The following is a 20396-nucleotide window of genomic DNA, read 5'->3' as shown; positions in this document are numbered from 1 at the left end:
ATCATTGGTAATTTGATTTTTTTTAAAAGAAGAAAATAAGATTACCAGTGTCAAAAATAAGAAGAATTACTTCACCACCAATGAAGAGAAAGTTAAAGCAGTTATTAGGAACTATTTTGCCCAATAGTCTGCCAATAAATTTGACAATCTAAGTTAAATGTATGAATATTTACGAAAATATAAATTACCCAGATTAACAGAAGAGGAAATAGAATACTGAAATAACCCAGTCTTAGACAAAGAAACTGAACAAGTCACCAATAAAATCCCTAAGAAAAAAGCCCCAGGGTCAGATAAGTTCACAAGTGTATTCTACTAAACGTTAAAAGAATAACTAACTCCAATGTTATATAAACTATTTGGGAAAATAGGTGAAGGAATCATTTCAAATTCCTTTTATGATGCAAATGTAGTGCCAATACACCAGGAAGAGCCAAAACACAGGAGAAAAATTATAGATAAATTTCCTTAATGAATATTGATGCAAAAATTATAAATAAAATATTAGTAAGGAGATTTGAGCAATATAGCATAAGGAGCATATATTATGACCAGGTGGGATTTATGGTAGGAATGTAGGGCTGGATCAATATTAGGAAAACTATCAGCACAATTGACCATATAAAGAACAAAACCACCAGAAAACATATGATATCTCAATAGATACAGGAAAAGTTTTTGATAAAATACAACACCCATGCCCATCAAAAACACTAGAGAACAGAGGAATAAATGGAGCTTTCCTTAAAAGGATAAGTAATATCTATTTAACACCATCAACAAGCATTATCTGTAATGGGGAAAAACTAAAACCCTTCCCAAAAAGATCAGAGTGAAGCAAGGATGCCCAGTATCACCACTATTATTGAATATTGTCCTAGAAATGTTAGCCATAGAAATTAGATAAGAAAATATTGAAGGAATTAGAATAGGTAGTGAGGAACAAAATTATCACTCTTTGCTTATGATGGTAGACTTTGATATGATGGTATACTTGGAGAATCCTGGAAAACCAAATAAAAAACTCATTAAAATAATGATTTTATCAAAGTTGCAGGATATAAAATAAACCCACACAAATCATAAGCACTTCTATATATTACTAAAAAAGTCTAGCACCAAGAGGTAAAAAGAGAAATTCCTTTTAAAATAACTGTAGACAACATAAAATACTTGGGGGTCTATGTGCCAAGATTAAGCCAGGAACTATATGAACACAATTACAAAACATATTTCACACAAATAAAGTCAGAACTAAACAATTGGAAAAGTGTTCATTACTTCTGAGTAGACTGAGCCAATATAATAAAGATGAAAATTCTACCTAAATTAATTTACTTATTCAGTGCCATTCCAATCAAATTACAAAAAAAATTACTTTGTAGAGCTAGAAAAAATGATAAGAAAATTAATCTATAAGAACAAAAGGTTAAGAATATCAAGGAGATTAATGAAAACAAATATGAAGGAAGGTGACCTGCCCCTTCTAGGTGACCTACCTCAAACTATATTACAAAGTAGTAATCACCAAAACTATCCCTGGTACTGGCTGTAATGGCACTCAAATCAGGATCTTTTGCTGTTTTTCTTTTACTAAAAGTGCCTCTGAATAATGTAATTAAGGAAGATCTTTCCCATCCATTGTCAGGCCTGGGAAGATTTATAGGAAGGTCCATGCTTTTTGTTAATGAGGCACTGGTTCTCAACGGATGTGAAGCCCTGTGGCTGTAAAAAAGTGTATAAAGACTCTGAGGGTGAGGTTTTATTTTGGGGCTTACTGACTGGAAGTATTTTTTTGGCCAGACAAGGACTCTGGGAAGTCACTTTAAGGAGTTCCCCAGCTTTGAAAACCCAGATGTTGGTGTTTCCCTCTCTGGTAACTATGGTCAGACAGTTAGGGTCCAAGTGTCTGTTGAATTCAGTCAGTGGAAGCCATATCTATTGATTTTTGATTTCTCTGTATCTTCTTTGAAGTTTAGGATGCTGATCCTTGAACTAGGTGAATGATATATGTGCTTGTTTAAAGGAATGACACATGTGCTTGATTAAAGTGATTGTTAACCACTTAAAAGTTGTCTTTCCTTTTATGAATGCAGATCTAAGAACCTGTGATAGCAGGTCCCCTTGTGTATGTTGGGGTGCTTACTGATACAATGGCTAAGAAATAGGGTGGTGAATCAGTGGAATAGATTAGGTATATAAGACTCAGTAGTAAATGACCACAGCAATCTAGTATTTAATAAACCCAAAGACCCCAGTTTTTGGGATAAGAACAATATGCCAAAAGCTTCTGGGAAAACTGGAAAACAGTTTAGCAGAAACTGTTTATAGACTAATATCTTACACTGTACATATACCAAGATAACATCAAAATTGGTACATGATTTGGACATAAAGGGTGATTCCATAAACAAATTAGGAAAGAAAGAAATAATCTGTTACATTTATGAAGATTTTATGATCCAACAAGAGATAGATAGCATTATTAGATATAGAATGGACATTTTTGATTATATTAAGCTGAAAAGGTTTTGCACAAACAAAATCAATGCAACCAAGATTAGAAGGAAAGCAGAAAGTTAGGAAGAAATTTTTACCACAAGTGTCTCTGATAAAGGTCTCATTTCTCAAATAAACAGAGAACTGATAAGAATACAAGTTATTCTCCAGTTGATAAATGGTCAAAGGATATGAACAGGTAGTTTTCAGATGAAGAAATCAAAGCTATTTATAGTCATATAAAAATGCTTCAAATCATTATTGATCAGAGAAATGCAAATTAAAGCAACTCTGACATACCACCTTGTGTTGGCTAATATGACAGAAAAGGAAAATAATAAATTTGGGAAAATTGGAACACTAATGCATTATGGGTAGAGTTGTGAACTAATCCATACCTTCTGGAGAACAATTTGGAATTATGCCCAAATGCCTATAAAACTATATGCCCTTTGATCCAGCAATACCACTCCTACTCTATATCCCAAAGAGATCATAAAAAAGGGAAAAGTTCCCACATGTACAAAAATACTTATAGTAGCTCTTTTTGTAGTGGCAAAGAATGAGAAATTGAGGGGAAGACTATCAATTAGGGAATGGTTGAAGAAGGTGTTGAATACTACTGTGTTATAAGAAATGATGAGCAGGCAGATTTCAGAAAAATCTGGAAAGACTTAGATGAACTGATACTGAGTGAAGTGAGCAGGACTAGGAGAACATTTTACATAGTAATAGTAACTTTGTGTGATGATCAACTTTGATAGACTTAGCTATTCTTAGCAATACAATGACCCAAGATAATTCCAAAAAACTTGTAATGGAAAATGCTATCCACATCCAAAGAAAGAACTATGGAGTCTAAATGCATATTGAAGCACACTATTTTTATTTTTTTTTTGTTTTCTCTTTCTCATGGTTTTTCCCTTTCTTTCTGATCCTTATTTCACAACACGACTAATATGGAAATATGTTTAACATAATTGTACATGTGTAACCTATATCAGATTGCTTACTGTTTTGGGGAGGGATGAGGGAAGGGAGGGAGAGAGAAAAATTTGGAACCAAAATCTTACAAAAATGAATGTTGAAAACTATCTTTACATGTAATTGGAAAAAATAAAAATACTATTAAGCATAAAAAAGTGAATTTAAAACTTGTCTTTACATGTAACTGAGGAAAAATAAAATATTATTTTTTTAAATGTGCCAGGCAGTTCACCTGCTTTCCCACTAAATCTGAATATAACCAATGACATACAGCCAGAAATGGAAATAAAGAAAAGACAGAGTTCAACCACCAAAAAAATAGTCCAAGATAGTGGTGATAAGGACTTGAACTAGAGTGGTGGCTACATGTGTATAGAGAGAAGGGGGTGCACCTGAAAAATGCTGTAACTATAAAAATGACATGGTTTGATGACTGACTGGGTATCTGTGATGACTCCATCTTAGAGGATCTGTGCTGACTCTTCACATTCACTGTCTCCATTTCTGAGCACTTTCAAGCCATCCCTTTAGTAAATTCACTTTAGAATTTTATCAAGAATTCAAGCCAAATGCATTAGCGTCTAGGTGAAGAAATTCACCTTCTCTTTTGGAAGATAGAAGAAATATTTTCACCCCTCCCATCCACTGACACCTCTCACTTATCCATCATGATTCTATGAAACCCTGATGATGGTTTCCCAGTTACATACAAAAGGCAATGTTTTATCATCTGGACAAGAAAACAACTCGAAGCATAGCTAGCTTGGTGTTTCCTTTCCTCCTCTTTTTGAAGTCTCCCTAATCACCTTGCTCTATTTTTCCTAGTCTGGATATAACTTTCCCCACCTTGGTATAGAAAACAGAAGCAAAAAAGTTGAGTATTTCTCCTTCTCCTCTGCCTTTCTTTGTCACTTTTCCATCTATTTCAAGCAGAGACTCCACCCCTTTCTTCATCTTCCATCTGCCTGGAGAGAGCTTGGTGTATGTCTCAGTGATATTAGTGTTCAGTTCTCCAAACCTGCTCTCACAGGATCACGTCACTTTGGGGAGTCATTCTCATTTATTTCCTCTGCTTTCATCTCTTGAACATACCCTTTTAAATGGATTCTTGATCAGCTCCCTATTGAACCAAATGAGTCTCGTTGCCTGAGGTTCTTAAATTGGAGTCTATGAACTTCTTAACAAATTGATAACTATATTTCAATAAAATTGGTTTCCTTGGTAATCAGATATATTTTATTTTATGAATTAAACATGATTCTGAGGAAGGTTCCATAGGCTTTTCCAGACTGATAAAGGGATTCATAAACAAATGTTGAAGAATCCCTAGTTAAGGCTCGCATCTGTAACCCCTGGGATAGTTAGGTAGTACGGTAGACAGAGCATTGGGTTGGGAATCAGAAAGACTCATCTTCCTGATTTCAAATCAAGCCTCAAATGCTTACTTGATGTGTAATCTTGGGCTCTCTTACCCTTCTTTCCCTCGGTTTCCTCCCCTGTAAAATGAGTTGGAGAAGGAAATGGCAAAGTACTCCAGGAACTCTGCCACAAAAATACCAAAAGGGGTCACAGAGAGTGAGACATGACTGAAATGACTGAACAACAAGTGTCACTCCTGCTACTGGGCTGGATGAAACTGCAGGGTTCCTTGAGATTGGGATCACTAAACTGCAGTGGCCCAAGCTCATCAGGTGTCCAGAGTAAGCATAGTATCAACATGGTGAGTCCTGGGAATGGGGGTCACTGAGATGTCTAAGAAGGGATAAACTAGCCCCATTTGGAAATGGAGTGAGCCAAAGCTTCTGCTCTGATGAGCAATGGGGTCAATCCATGCATGGTTTCTACACTTGCAGGATGGGCAAGAAAGGGAGACTCAGTCAAGACAGAAAAACCTCTTTAGATACTTCCCTCCTCTCTCTCTCTCTCTCTCTCTCTCTCTCTCTCTCTCTCTCTCTCTCTCTCTCTCTCTCTCAGAACTGAATTACCTTTATTCTAAACTTTAAATAATATTTATTTTAAAATTCTAAACTTGAGAGGCCTGACAAGTCCTGGATTCAACCTCCGCCTTTGACACAAACTAGCTGTGTGACCTTGACTAAGTTGTTTAACCCCTCAGTACCCCAGGCAATTGCTGATCTGACTTAGAGGAGGAACTTTTCTCAGGAGTCTCCCCCAACTCTCAACTTTCTTTTTGCCAGAAAAAACTACAGTTCTAAACTTAGTAACAATTACCCAATTTTAAAAAAGACTATACGTAAAGCCATGAACTCAAAGTTATTTGAAATGTATAAAAATGTATATGCCAACACTGTGAAAATAGTAATTATAATATCCTACATTATTTCCATGTCCCTCTTTGATCTCTTTTTATAAAATCATTGATATAGAACTAGAAGGGAAAAAACCCATTGAGTGTACTCTCCCCTACACATCACCCCCATTTTACAGATGAAAACACTGAGGTCCAGTGAGGTTGTGACCTGACTAGGGTCACAGAGCTAGTAACAGTCTAAGGCAGAATTTGAATGCAGATCTTCCTGGTTCCAAGTCCAGTCTTGCTTTTATTTTTGGACTTTGTTTCTGTGATTCCATTTCTTAGGTAGGCACCAGCGTGGAAAGCCAGTGTAGATGTATGGTTAGAAAGTTGAAGGAACAGCCTGGGAAGAGAAGACACAAGGTCTTCCAGTCTGTCCCCAGGAAGAAGGAATGGATTTGTCCACTTTAGCTTTATAGCTAGGGGGTCTTATCCTCATTCATGCCAAGGATCCCTTGGGCAGCCTGGCAAAGTCTCCTGTTTCCAAATGCATAAAATTAAATACACAGGATTACAAAAGAAACCAGTTAAACAGAAATGCAGTTATAAATTTTTTTTTAAGTTTATAGACTCCAGGTTTAGAATTTCTGCCTAGATAGAGCTATGAGGGTCACACTCCTATGATCTAGGCAAGGATGGGGGACCTGTGACCTTGACAGAGGACCTAGAGGGCCACGTGTGACCTCAGGCTGCAGGTTTCCCACTCCTGCTCTAGGCCATGGATCAAAGTTGCTGAGGGGATGATTGAGGCTTGATCTAAGAGTAATGGACAGTGGTATGAGCACAGAGTGCTTCTGAGAATATCACCCCAAGAGGAGATATTAGAGAACCTACTTCCAAGAAAGTTGTGATGATGATGGAAAAAAGGGGTCTTGAAGATGCTTGAGCGTGTGTAAACACTGTAACTGATTCTGGTCTGCTTACTAACTGGTAAGGAGAAACATTTTCAATTGGTTATGTAGTTGGAACTGGGGTGGTGTGGGTTGGGGTCAGGGCCTTCAAAAGGCCAGGGACCAGAACCTCAACCACTGATTCTGTTTGACTACTCTCTCTTGGTTTGACTCCTTGGCTGATGGCATCTAATGAGAGATGATTCTGTAAAGGGCAGGCCTCGGATGATCTCCCCTTTCAGGTCAACACGTGGTTCTCTCTGTGGAGATGGGCCTCCTCTCTTTTGTTTTAATGTTTGTCCTTCATTTTAGGTTAAGGAGATAAATCTGGAGACTCTGACCTTATGAGTTTGGACAGGTCAAGAGATCCCAGGCCCCAGGATTCCGGAAGACCTTCCAGTCCACCCAGCAATGAAACCCTGAGGAGCAAGGAATGCCCAGTCCAGTGCTAGCTGGGATGGGGAAACCTCTGGAAGAGGGGCCGAATTTGGACACGAGCTTGGTGGGACCAACACTATGTAATAACTCAGCAAAGAGCAAGTCCATTTTTACTAGAGGCTGTGATGAGATAGAGAAAGTGTGAACCTGAAAGGTTGGGGGCAAATGTTTGCACTTTATTCTGCTTATATATTTAAAGGGAATTGATATTAGTGGCTAAATGGAACTGGGGTGCTAATCATACTGGTAGTTAACAATAGGAAATGAGAACAAAGCCAATGGCATTAGAGATGCCCCAAATCTCTCAGGGTACCCCTAAAGCCCTGAGAGGGAGCTACAGCCATGACAATTACTGCCTCTCCTTCCAGCTGTCACATGCCCAACTCTGAACACCATCTCATGAATCCCCAGACAGTACACACCAGTCTTCCTGATACTCCAAGTATTTATTGCTTCCACCCCTCTTGCCCCCTAGAACTACAGATTCCTTCCTTGCAGCTACATGAGCACAGGAGAAGGGAACAAAGTCACTTATGCTCTTAGGTGTTCTAAAGGACTCTCCAAGTCTATAAGGTACACGAATCTGTGACCTATATTGTTGGATGAAGCATCTTTCTCTGAGAATCCTCTACATTAATGAAATCACTAACCTGATCTGAAAAAAATGTTTTATTTAAAAATCCAACCAAAAGCTTCTTACCAGTTCAGGGTTGTACTTTTGTTCTTGATCGGTCCCATAAAACTCTTCCAAGACATCTTTTAACTTCCTGGTAGAATCTAGGGAGACAAAACCCATTGATTTGGGGAAATTGTTAATAAGAACAGGAAACAGGAGCCCTAATTCTTGGGGCCTTTTGGTTACTAGCACCTCTACTCCAAGATTTCTTTTGCAGCAATTCTGTAGATCTCTATACATGCAAATGCTATTTCTTCCAAAAGAATGCCAGCTTCTCAAGACAGATAGAATGCCAGTCCCCTGGGATAACAAGCCAGAAAGTTGGATAGATAAATGGTAACTGTCTCATTTTTGCATTTGGATCCCTAGCCCTTAAGTATAGTGCCTAGTATATAGGAGTGTTTAATAAATATGTGTTGAAAGAACCAAGAGTTCTACAAAAACAAGACTGAGTTCATTTTGGTCTTCATTTTCCCAGTACTTGACACAAAGCCTGCAACAGAGTGGGTATTTAATAAATGCTTATTTGTTGATTGATTGGATCCAACCATAATAACTTCTGGTCCCACTGGGATAGGGTTCTTAATCTGAAGTCAGTGAAATTTTTAAAAAAAATATTTTGATAGCTGGATTTCCATGAAACAAAAAAAGTTAGGGACCTCTGGCGCAGGATCTCTCTGTGCCCATGACATTAAAATAAAAATGTTACCAAAAAGGAATGGACTTTTGAACAGAAAGGAAGAACCTATTTTAAAATGTTTTATTTTGTTTTGTTAATACATAGAAGTTCCTTGTGCTAAGGCCACTTCAGAATCCTGAATCCCCATCAAAATATGGACCTAAAGGAGGAAGCTCTCCATACCAGCTCTGACAGGAGTCTGACAACCAGCCAGCTTTGGCTTAAGGAGAAAATTCATCATTAGAGGCAGCGCAGTGGAGAAAGAACACTCAGTGTCCTTCTCTAAAATAATCAGGGGTGGGGGTCAGATGAGATGTTCTCTGAGGTCCCTTCCAGATCCAAATCTATCATCCTACTTTCTCTGGAATCTCTTCCACTTCTGGAGAACTCTGATTGTGAGCAGGTTTATTCTTTCACATCAAATTGAAATCCGCCACTTCATATCAAGGATGAGGCATCTCCTCTGTCACTCACCATTCTTGGGAATTTCTTGGGTACCATGAGCCATGACTTCTCAATGGTCATCCAATGGTCAATCCAAGAACTTATTGACTCCAAGGCCAGCCCTCTATCCTCTCCACTATCTCTGTCTCCCTCTACTGCTCTATTTTCCAATGACAGCTTTCTGCAAACAAGAGATATCTCTACCCCCATGTGGCTTAATCAGGATACTCACATTCTGAGTATTTCTGGAGCTGATTAAATTCCTTGGGACTGAGGGAGGTCCACAGCCCATCACTCATCTTTCAGGTAAATTCTTGAAGAATCCGAGTGACCACTGCTGGATTGGAGTTGGACAGAGTGCCTTGGCCTCAAGTTGCTCCTTTGATCTTAAGCCTTGCCAGCATTCATTGCTCTGATCCAGTGATTACTATGATTGAGGTTTTATTAATTCCATTACCGCTCCTTGATATCAGCTACAAGGGACATCTCTTAGCCCACCACCTGAAGAGAGGTACTCTCTTGTCTCCTGCTACTTCTCAGGTACCATCTTGCTAGCCACAGTCAAGGTAAATGCCATGGAAGTATCCTGCAACAACTCCACTAGGGTCCCAGAATCTTGGCTCTTCCCTGTCTAAGAGGAAGGAAAAAATGAATTAGAGTCACACAGTGATTTCTCTGTTTCCTTCTTTTTATTTCATTCGCTTCCTTCTTAAATGTTTCATTTTGATTGATACCTATTGTTTTTGCATGAATTTTATTTCCAGACTTATTCCACCCTCTCTCCCCTTGGCAGCAAGTCATCTTTTCTAACAAGGACTTAGGGGAAAAATTGAGCATTTACCTATGGGATCTTTGATTTAGAGCTGGAAGAGACCTCATCTAATCTGGTAACTTCATTTTGAAGATACAGAGATTGAGGCCCATTGGCACAAAGTGAATCACTCAAGTTTACCCAGGAAGTCAGAGATGGAGCCAGGATTCAAACTCAGGTCCTTGGACTCTAATCCCATTGTCCTTTTCAATGTATCTTGCTGCCTCCCTGCCAAAAGATGCCTAATGGCTTTCTACCAAAGGAAGAAGGAAGGTCTTACATGAGACAGTGCTTGCTAAAATAAGGATCAGAATTTCTAGGAAATGATGAGTTTGTTCCAAGAGGGTCACAGAATCCTACGTCTAGAGCTGGAAGGCCATCTAGTTTAACCCCCTAATTTTACAGGGAAGAAAACTGAGGAACAGAGGTGAAGTAACTTGCCTAAGACCTCACAGGTACTAAGAGGCAGAGCTTGGATGGTAAGCAGTGACATATCTTCAAATTCTAACCTTTATGATCACATAAGACTTGTTATAGGTTAATTTTAGGAGGGATGTGGGTCATGGGAGATTCCAGGGGACCCTCTGGGGATGAAACCATTAGATTCTTAAAAAGTCAGGCTTACAAGATAGGTAGAGTCTTGCATGGTTTGATTTGGGGGGATGCAAATATCTCCACTACTAATTCATGAAACACCACCATTAATAATTTATTTATATGGGTTACAAGTGGATTGTTCTTTGGTGTATGGTGTTGAGGATAGCATTCAGGAAGTCCTTCTAGTCACACCCTGCCCAGATCCCAGTCTTCTCTCTTCACAACAGGAGGCAGGACAAACATGGTTACTTACACCTCACTGATAAAAATGGAATCAGGAAGATGGAGGACCACTGGACCATGCTAACTGCCTAGAGAGTGTGCCCTTCAGACCCCTAAAGACTCCTGGACCTTGCATTTGGTCTACTTGTCACTCTCTAGGACCCCTTTACATCCACCCTGCAGTTGAACTCTCTGATATCTAATGTCCTTCCCAATTACAAGTCAGCTCCTTGACAGGAGGAACGGTCTTGATTTTCTGTTTTTATCTATAGGGCTCAGCACAGTGTTTGGCACAGTATACACCCTTACCGGACTTTCATTCATTCGTTCATTCATTTATACTCTAGAAAGTTTTCCTGCATTGGATTAGCAGAGTATTTTAGAGCTGGGAAGAGACTCTAAAGGTTTTCTCTTCAAGGTGGCTTTGTTTCATGGAGGAAGAAACTGAGTGAGGGCTCAAGAGACTGGCCCAAGATCACATGGGTTCTCCTCTGAGAGAATGGAAGCTCTCTGAGGGCAAGGGCTATTTCATTTTTTGTCTTTGTATCCTGAATGCCTGAAAACTATGGATAGAGATAGCCTGGGAGCTGAGAAGACCTGGGTTCAAGTGCCACCTTTGATACACACAGCCTCTGTGGCCTTAGGCAAGTCACTTAACTTGGTAATACCCAGACAACTCTATTAAGATGATGAGCTGCTGAGCTACATTTATAAAGGATGATTTCTGAGCAATGAGAAAGTTCTTGGTCCCTCCAGAATGGTGAGGACATAATGATCACACCACTGAATGGAAAAAGGAGACAGTGAGGGACAGTGGAAAGGGCTCTGGTTCTGGACACGGAGGACCCCCATTCAAATCCTGACACTTATCGGCAGTGTTACTATTGGCAAGTCACTTCACTTCCCTCACCTGTAAAATGAGGGGGTTGGACCAGGGGGTCCCCAGATCCCTTTTGGCTTTAGAGCTCTGCTCCAATACACCTCCATGGGTCCTAGTTTCCTTCTCTGTAAAATGAGGAGGTTGGATTGGATGGTTTCTGAAGTCCCTTCCAAAGGTAGAACAGTGAGCTTCTCAATTACAGAGAAGGTACTCTCTGAGCCTACTAGACTGCAGGAGAGCTAATGTCTTTTATAGCTTCGTGACTCAGATAGATTTCCCCAAGGCGTGGACCAATGCCCCCTGGGAAAGTTAGGGGCATCTTTGGGGTTTTCATTCTCTCATTCAGGTCACCAATGAGCAGGTTGTAGCTTAAGAGTACTCAGAGTGGTTCTAGGCCTTCTCAGAGGTGTGAACTTATCAGATAGAAAAACCTAAGACATTTCAAAGTTTGCTTTTTAATGGTACAAATCTGCAATTATCCTGCTTCCCTAGTCTCACTTCCCATGGTCCTACTCCAGGCCAGCTGAACTTCAGGCTCTATTCACAGAATTTCATTCATTATTCTCTCTGGGCCAGTCATCCACTGAGTCCCTGAAGGGAAGGCCCTCCTTCCTTGTCTCCTAAATTTTCTCTTTTCCTGAAGGTCTTTTAAATGCTCCCTTTTCCAGGAAGCTCCTTAATCTCCATCCCTCTGCCCTTACCAAATGGGCAACATCAATCTTTCCCCTTTTGACCTCACAGAGCATTGTGTTTTATGCCCCTCTCTAATGAACTTGGTGGAATGTCAGAACTCAGAGGCAAACTGGGCTAACCCACATCTGGACGACAGGCTCCTTTACAGCCTTATTCATTAGGTCATGTGGTGGACAGTGTCTTGGCCTTGGAACCAGAATGACTTGAGTTTAAATCCTGCCCCAGATACCGATTTACTAGTGTGACTACAGGCAAGTCATTTTACTTCTGTAAGCTTCAGTCTCCTCATCTATAAAATGGGGATAATAATAAGGGCAGGTAGGTGGCACCATAGGACACAGAAAACAGGCCTCAGAGTCAGGAAGACCTGAGTTCAAATCCAGCCTCAGACACTTGCTATGTGACCCTGGGCAAGTCACTTCATCCTGCATGCCTCAGTTTCCTCTTCTGTAAAATGAGTGGGAAAAGGAAATGACAGACCAGTCTATTATCTTTGCCCGGAAAACCCCAGATGGGGTTATGAAGAGTCAGACAGCAATGAAAAATGACCTCACAAGGTAACTGTGAAGACCAAATAAAATTATCTTTATAGTTCTGTGCAAGCCTTGAAGCACTATTTAAATGCTAATCATTATCATTATTATTAAATGTGCAACAATAAGGTTATGAAGTAAATGCGATAATAACATGATTATTAATTATCCAATAATAAGAATAAGAACAATAATAAACATACTATCTCTGGATAGAATACAGAAGCCCTGGCCTAGCATTGAAAACTTGACGACATCTGACACCAGCCTCCCTTTATGCCCTTTTCCTCATTACTCTTAGAGTATGAGCTTCTGGAGACCAAAAGCTAGGCTATTACCTAGCATAGAGCCTAGCACAAAGAGGTGCTTAATAAATGCCCATTGATCATACTGGATTGATTAACCCTTTCTCTTTCCACATCCTCTCTTTCAGCCAAACTGGAGAACTAGATTACTATGGGATGTTGTCATCCCATCTTTGCACATGTTTTCAATGACACCCTTTTGGAAGTCCTTCAGGGCTCAGCTCAGGTCAAATCAATAAATCCATAAACATTTATTAAGTACCTACTGTATACCAGGTACTGTACTGAGTATGGGATTAAGAAGAAAGGCAAAACACAGTCTTTACGCTTAAGTTCACAGTCTAATGAAGGAGACAAATTGAAAACCACCACATTTAAATATAATATATCCAGGGTAAATTGACAGCCATGAACAAAAGGACGACACTAGCATAGGGGGCATCAGGAAAATCTTTCTGTAGAAGGTGAGGTTTTAGCTAGGACTTGAAGGAGCCAGGGAACCCAAGAAGTGGAGATGAGGAGAGAAAGTGTTCTAAGCATGTTGAGACAGTCAGTGAAAACGCTGGGAGCCTGGAGATGAGTGTCCAGTCCAAGGAACAACATGGCAGTCATGGGATTGGATCACAGAGTATGTGGAGGGGAGTAAGGTAGAAGAAGACCAAAAAAGGAAGAGGAAGTTATGCTACAAAGGGCTTTGAACATTAGAGGATTTTTAAATTTGATCCTGAAAGAGGTTGGGAGTCACTGGAGTTTATCGAATAGGGAGTGACAAGGTCAGATCTGCACTTCTGGAAAATTCAATTAACTAGTGAGTGTAACATAAATTTAGGAGGGAGGTTAGTTAAAAAATGGAGAAGAGGGATGGGCTGCTCAAATGTCACTTCTCTCAATGTCCCGCTTTCTTTAGGCACTACATTCCCCCTCAGCTTACTATGAATTTTCCATGGGACATGTTTCCTTCAAGCAGAAATGCAGTTTTTGATTGATTGATTAATAAAAAATGCAAAATCTTAAAGGCAGAGATGATCTCATTTTTGTCATCATAACTTCAATGTTTGGCAAAGATACCTGAATAGAATTGCTTGTCGAAGGTGCATTAATAGGATATGAGCAGGATTGATACCAAGAAGACACGCTGTAAGAATTGAGAAGGAGATATGATTGTGGAAAAGAAGAACAAGTAGGACTTTATGAAGGAGAGGGGAACTTGAGCTGGGCTTTGTGGTGTGCCCAGACATTATATGAGTGGAAAGGAAGAGGAAAGGAAAGGACATTCCAAAAAGAAAGATCAGAAGTCCATTGAAAAAACTTTGCTGGCAGAAATTCTGTTTGGATCAACATTTTATACGATATTCCACAATACGTTCTAAATGAATACACTAATCCAAAATAAAGATCACACTATTTTATAAAAATTAGAAAAGAAAAAGATTACAAACTTCTCACAGGTCTGGGTAGGAGATGTACTCTTAACCAAACAAGAGATGGATGCAATAATAAAAGATGAAATAGATAACTAATTACACAAACTTGGAATGCTTCTGCACAGACAACATTAATGCAACAAGAATAAGAAGGGAAGTGGACAAATAGAAAAAAAATTGTATTATATTTCTCTGATAAAGGTTTGGTATCCAAGAAATGCAAACAATTAATAAATTAATTAATAATTAATAAGTAAGACTAATAGATATTCTTCAATAAATGGCCAAAATATATGAACAAATAGTTCTCAAAAAAACTGTACTCACAATCACATGAAAAATGAGAAGAGATTTTATCTCATACCTTGTAAGTTGGTAATTATGACAAAAAATGCCAACAGTCTGTGTTGGAAGAGTTGTTGCTGGTGGAGCTGTGAAATGGGACAACCATTTTGCAAAGCAATTTGAAATTATAAAGATGAGGTGACTAAAACATCCATTGCCTTTAAATTGAACTTATTTATCAAGGAAGCCATCAGCAAGAAAAAAGTTCCAAATACTCCAAAATATTTATAGTCACACTTTTTGCAATAACTGAGACTAGAAACAAAGTGGATGGTCATAAATTGGGCAATGGCTAAACAAAATGTGGTAGATGAATATAATGGAATATATTACTGCACTGTAAGAAATGATGTGTATGATAAACTACCAAGAAGCATGGAAAGATCTCTGAACTGGTGTGGAGTGAAGTCAGCAGAGTCAAGGAAACGACATACATGATGACTGCAACGATGTAAATGGAAAGAACACTGCATCACCAAAAAATCCCAAGTAAATGTAACAAAATTACAAGGATCAAGCAGGATTCAAATGAATACGTATGAGAAGAAAGCACCAACCGACCTTTTCATGCAGATGTGAAGTCCACAGGCATTACACCTTGCATGTTTTTGAATCTTTTCAATATATTGATCAGTTGGGCTGACATTATTTTCCTCTCTCTAAAAAATGACTATTTGTCATATGGGATGGCTTTCTGCGAGGGGGAGGAGGAGGGATACAGGAGACACTATGATGACACAAAACAGAGAATACAAAAAAAACATTTTTAAAAGAGAAAAAAGGGGGGCAGAGCCAAGAGGGTGGTGTAGAAGCAGGGACCTGCTAGAGCTTCTCTCCTGAAACCCCTCAAAAAACCTGTAAAAATGACTCCAAACAAGTTCTAGAGCAGCAGAAGCCACAAAAAGATAGACCAATGCAAATTTCCAGCCCAAGACGACCTGGAAGATCGACAGGAAGGGTCTATCACACCAGGCTGGGAGCAGAGCGCAGTATAACATGAGCCACATTCGCATCAGCTGCTGCAGTTTCCAGACTTCTCAATTTACAAATACCAAAGACAGCTTTGAAGGTCAGTGGGAAGGGTCTCTCACCTGACTGAGAGGGGAGCAAGGTCTGTCCCTGGCCCCAGCCCCAGTCCAAGTCCTGAGAAGCAGAGGCTGCTTCTAGAGACCTACACTTTACAAAAAGCTCAAAAGTCAAGTAATTGGCTGGGAAAATGAGCAAACAGGGGGAAAAAGAAACAGACTATAGATTATTAATTTCTAGGTGAAGAGGTATTTTCTTGCATAACTAGTGAGGAGGAAGATCAAAACATACAACCAGAAAAAGACAACAAAACCAAAGTTCCTTCATCCAAAGCCTCCAAGAAGAATATGAATTGGTCTCAGCAATGGAAGAGCTCAAAAAGGATTTTGAAAATCAAGTAAGAGAAGTAGAGGAAAAATTGGAAAGAGAAATGAAAGCGATGCAAGAAAATAATGAAAAATGATTCAATAGCTTGCTAAAGGAAACCCCCCAAAATGCTAAAGAAAATAACAGCTTTAAAATTAGACTAACCCAAATGGCAAAAGAGGTCCAAAAAGCCAATGAGGAGAAGAATGCCTTAGAAAGCAGAATGGGCTGAATGGAAAAAAAGGTCCAAAAGCTCACTGAAGGAAATAATTCCTTAAAAATTAGAATGGAGCACATGGAAGCTAATTGTAAAACAAAACCAAAAGAATGAAAAACATAGAAGACAATGTCAAATATCTCATCGGAAAAAACAATTGACTTGGAAAATGGATCCAGGAGAGATAATTTAAAAATCATTGGGCTACATGAAAATCATGATTAAAAAAAGTCTAGACATCATCTTTCAAGGAATTATTAAGAAAAACTGCTCTGATATTTTGGAACCAGAGGGAAAATAGAAATGGAAAGAATCCACCAATCTCTTCCTGAAAGAGATCCCAAAAGGAAAACTCCTAGGAATACTGTACCCAAATTCCAGAGTTCCCAGGTCAAGGAGAAAATGTTACGAGCAGTCAGAAAGAAACAATTCAAGCATTGTGGAAATACAATCATAACAACACAAGATTTAGCAGTTTTTACACCAAGGGATCAGAGGGCTTAGAATTTGATATTCCAGAGGTCAGAGGAGATAGGATTAAAACCAAGAATCACCTACTCAGAAAAACTGAGTATAATACTTCAGAAAAAAAAAATGGAACTTCAATGAAATAGAGGGCTTCCAAGCATTCTTGTTGAAAAGAGCAGAGCTGAATAGAAAATTTGACTTTCAAATACAAGAATCAAGAGAAGCATGAAAAGGTAAACAGGAAAGAGAAACCATAAGGTACTTATTAAAGTTGAACTATTTGCATTCCTACATGGAAAGATGATATTTGTAACTCATGAGACCTTTCTCAGTATCAGGATAGTTGGAAAGAATATGTGTGTATGCATGTATGTATGTATGTATGTATGCATGTATGGAGAGAAGGAGAAAGAGAGAGAGAGAGAGAGAGAGAGAGAGAGAGAGAGAGAGAGAGAGAGCGAGTGAGCGCTCAGGGTGAGCTGAATATGAAGGACTGATATCTAAAAAAGAAAATTAAGTGTTGAGAGGAATGTACTAACAGAAAGAGAAAGGAAGAGCTAGAATGTAGTAAATCATCTCACATAAAAAGGGCAAGAAAGAACTTTTGCAATGGAGGAAAAGAAGGGGAAGATGAGAGGGAATAAGTGAGCCTTCCTTTCATTGGGTCTGGCTTCAAGAGGGAATAGCATACACACTGAATTGGTTATGGAAGTTTATCTTACCCTATAGAAGAGCAAGGGGGAAGGGAATAAGAGAGGGGGGAAATAATAGAAAGGATGGCAGGCTGGGATAAGGGGTAATTGGAAGCAAATACTTTGGTAGAGAGTGAAAAGAATAAATGGAAGGCAGGACAAAATAGAGGGAAATATAGTTAGTTTTTCACAACTTTCACAATGGAAATGTTTTGCATGACTATACATGTATAACCTATATCAAATTGCTTGCCTTCTTGATGAAGGTGGATGGGAAGGGGGAAAGGAGAGAATGTGAAACTCAAAGCTTTAAAAATGAATGTTAAAACTTGTCTTTGCATGCAACTAGAAAATAAGATACATAGCAATGGGGTATAGAAATCTATCTTGCCCTACAGGAAAATAGAAGGGAAGAGGATGGAGGGGGGGAGTGTGTGATAGAAAGGAAGGCAGGGTAATTAAAATACACCCTGTCCTGGAGAGGAGGGGGGAGATGGGAAGAAAATTTGAAATTCAAAATTTTGTAGAAGTGAATGTTAAAAACTGAAACTAAGTAAATTAAAAAACTAAAAACAGATAAAGGAGTCCTACCAAATTCCTTCTGACACAAATATGGTTTTGATAATTAAACTAGGGAGAACAAAAACAGAGAAAGGAAACTGTAGACCAATTTCTCTAGTGGATATTGATGCAAAAATTTTAAAAAAAGGAGAGTTAATAATTTGTCACACACACACACAAATAAAAATAAAAAGGATTGTTTAGGAAACCACAACTAGATCAGCATGTCTGAGAGAGAGTGTGTCAAGGAAATTGTTGATAGATAAGGCTGAGGTTGGATTGCATAGGGCCTTGAATGACAAGGTAAGAAATGTGGACTTTTGTTTTTCCCTGAAATACGGATGCACAGAAGGTTGCTGAGCAGAAAAATTATAAAGTCACTTGATTTAGGAAGATTGCAGCTACCCCATTCAAGTCCTCATTGCCTCATACCTGGACCACTGCAATGGCCTCTTTACTAATCTCCTTGCCTCTAGTTTCTCCCAACAGCAAACCATACTCTATGCAGTTACCAAAGTGATTTTCCTAAAGTGTAGGTCGGACCATGTCACCCTCTCCAATAAACTCTAGGACCTTCCTGTTACCTCTAAGGTCAAATACAAATGCCTCTGGTTAGCCTTTAATTGAAAGTCCTTCACAACTTGTGCTCTAACTTTCTCTTCAGTCTTACTATCCATTCCTCCCCTTTACACATTCTCAGTCAAATTGACTTCACACATGGTCCTGCATCTCTATGTCTTTGTATAGGGCTTCACCATTACTGGAATGCACTCCTATCTCATCTGTAGAAACACTAGTTTCCTTGATGGCTCACCTCATTCTTCACTTTCTACATGAGGATTTTCCTGATCTGTCCAGTTGCCTGTATCTCACCCTCTCAAATTTCTCGCACATATTTTTGAGAATCATCATGATTTAGTGTATGGAGAATTGGCATAGAAACCAAGACCTGGGTTTGATTCCTGCCTCTGACACACTAAATGTGTGACCCTGGGCAAAGCAGTTGCCTTTGGCAAATCTAAGTTGTAGAAGCAACTGCCCTCTTGTACTGGTAGAGAAAGCTTCCTCATGTTAGTGACATCACAGGTCCAGTTCTCCCTCCCCTTATTTTGTATATACTGATATGTGCCTATGTGTTCTATTAAAGTATTTCCAAATCAGTTTTTGGAATCCCATACTTCCATTATATTGGACATTGTAGTAATGAATACTTAATGGAGATGGTGTTAAGTAGGAGTATTTACCAAAATATTGATGGAATTCATAAATGCTGGTCCCTAGCAAGGAAGCTCAAGTGTTTCTTTGAACATGGCCCATGGATAACACAGCAAATTCTTACATCAGACATTTCTCATTGGAGATTTCAAGTCCCATGAAGTCAAGGAATGAACTTATCCAAAAGGCTTTGACCAACTTCCTGACTCTCTCACTAATGATCTTTCTTGGGAAAACCATCTATAACTTTAAAAAAATCTGTGGCCAAGAAAAATGGAGTTCTTATAACTTCATCTGCCTCTCAAAATTCTCCATTTGCTGAGAGTATCCCTGTCTTCTCTGACTCTCTGAGTGTGTGTGTGTGTGTGTGTGTGTGTGTGTATGAAGATCCAAAATATAATAATGCCAATTCAGTATAGACCATTTTTATCTCTCAATCAACCAATCAATTAATAGTCATTTATTAAACACCTACTATGTACCAGGCACTGTGCGAGACACTAGGGATACAGAGATAGAAATGAAACAGTCCCTATTTTCATTATCTTCTGAAGTTGGTGTATGTATTCTTCTTATAATAGGTATTTATATAGTATTGTATGGTTTGAAAAGCACTTTATAGATATTATCTCAATTAATCCTCACAGCCTCCCTGTGAGGTAGAATTTTTTATTTTTCCCATTTTGCTAATGAGGAAACTGAGGATCAAGAGGTTAAGTAATATGCCCAGGAGTCACATAACTGAAGTGAGATCTGAAGTGAGGATCTGAAGTGAGAGTTGTACCCAGTCTTCCTTATTCCAGATCCATCACTCTGCCCACTACTCCATTCTACTTCCTAATGTCCATTATCATCTTCATTTTATAAACTTTGCACCCAAAGCCACAAAGTGTGCAAGGTAGGATTTGAACCCAGGCCCTTCCTCACTTCTGGTCTAATGTTTTTCCCACTATCCTATGCAGCCTCTGCAGAGGACAGCTGCCACAAACCAGCTGGTAACCTTGGGCAAGCAATTCCCTCATCTGGACCTGTTTCCTCAATGTAAAATTGGAAGGGGAGGAGAGGTTGGACCAGATCATTTCAAAGGCTCCCTCTTGCTTCTAACATTCTGTGG

At 39.1% G+C, this 20396-nt stretch overlaps 1 protein-coding gene across 19 annotated transcripts in view; it reads right to left on the bottom strand.

Moving 5' to 3' along the window:
* The window catches only part of DGKG (diacylglycerol kinase gamma), a 273063-nt gene that overhangs the window by 228003 nt on the left and 24664 nt on the right, over nt 1-20396 (bottom strand). For 17 of the 19 annotated variants that reach the window (XR_011973966.1, XM_072640384.1, XM_072640377.1 and 14 more), the window contains exons 2-3: nt 9160-9558; nt 7829-7905 (exon numbers count right to left, since the gene is read on the bottom strand). Coding sequence is in view for 17 of the 19 variants with exons in the window: in XM_072640384.1 (XP_072496485.1) it covers nt 7829-7905; nt 9160-9226 (144 nt within the window). In the remaining 2 variants the exon portion in view is untranslated. Of the gene's footprint in view, nt 1-7828; nt 7906-9159; nt 9559-20396 lie in introns of those variants that run through there. The other 2 variants (XM_072640380.1, XM_072640390.1) reach the window with 2 other exon arrangements.

Source organism: Notamacropus eugenii, chromosome 2, assembly GCF_028372415.1.
Source record: "Notamacropus eugenii isolate mMacEug1 chromosome 2, mMacEug1.pri_v2, whole genome shotgun sequence".
Classification (NCBI taxonomy): domain Eukaryota; kingdom Metazoa; phylum Chordata; class Mammalia; order Diprotodontia; family Macropodidae; genus Notamacropus; species Notamacropus eugenii.
The sequence above is the reverse complement of the archived record's forward strand: the minus strand, read 5'-3'. Positions and strand labels throughout refer to the sequence as shown.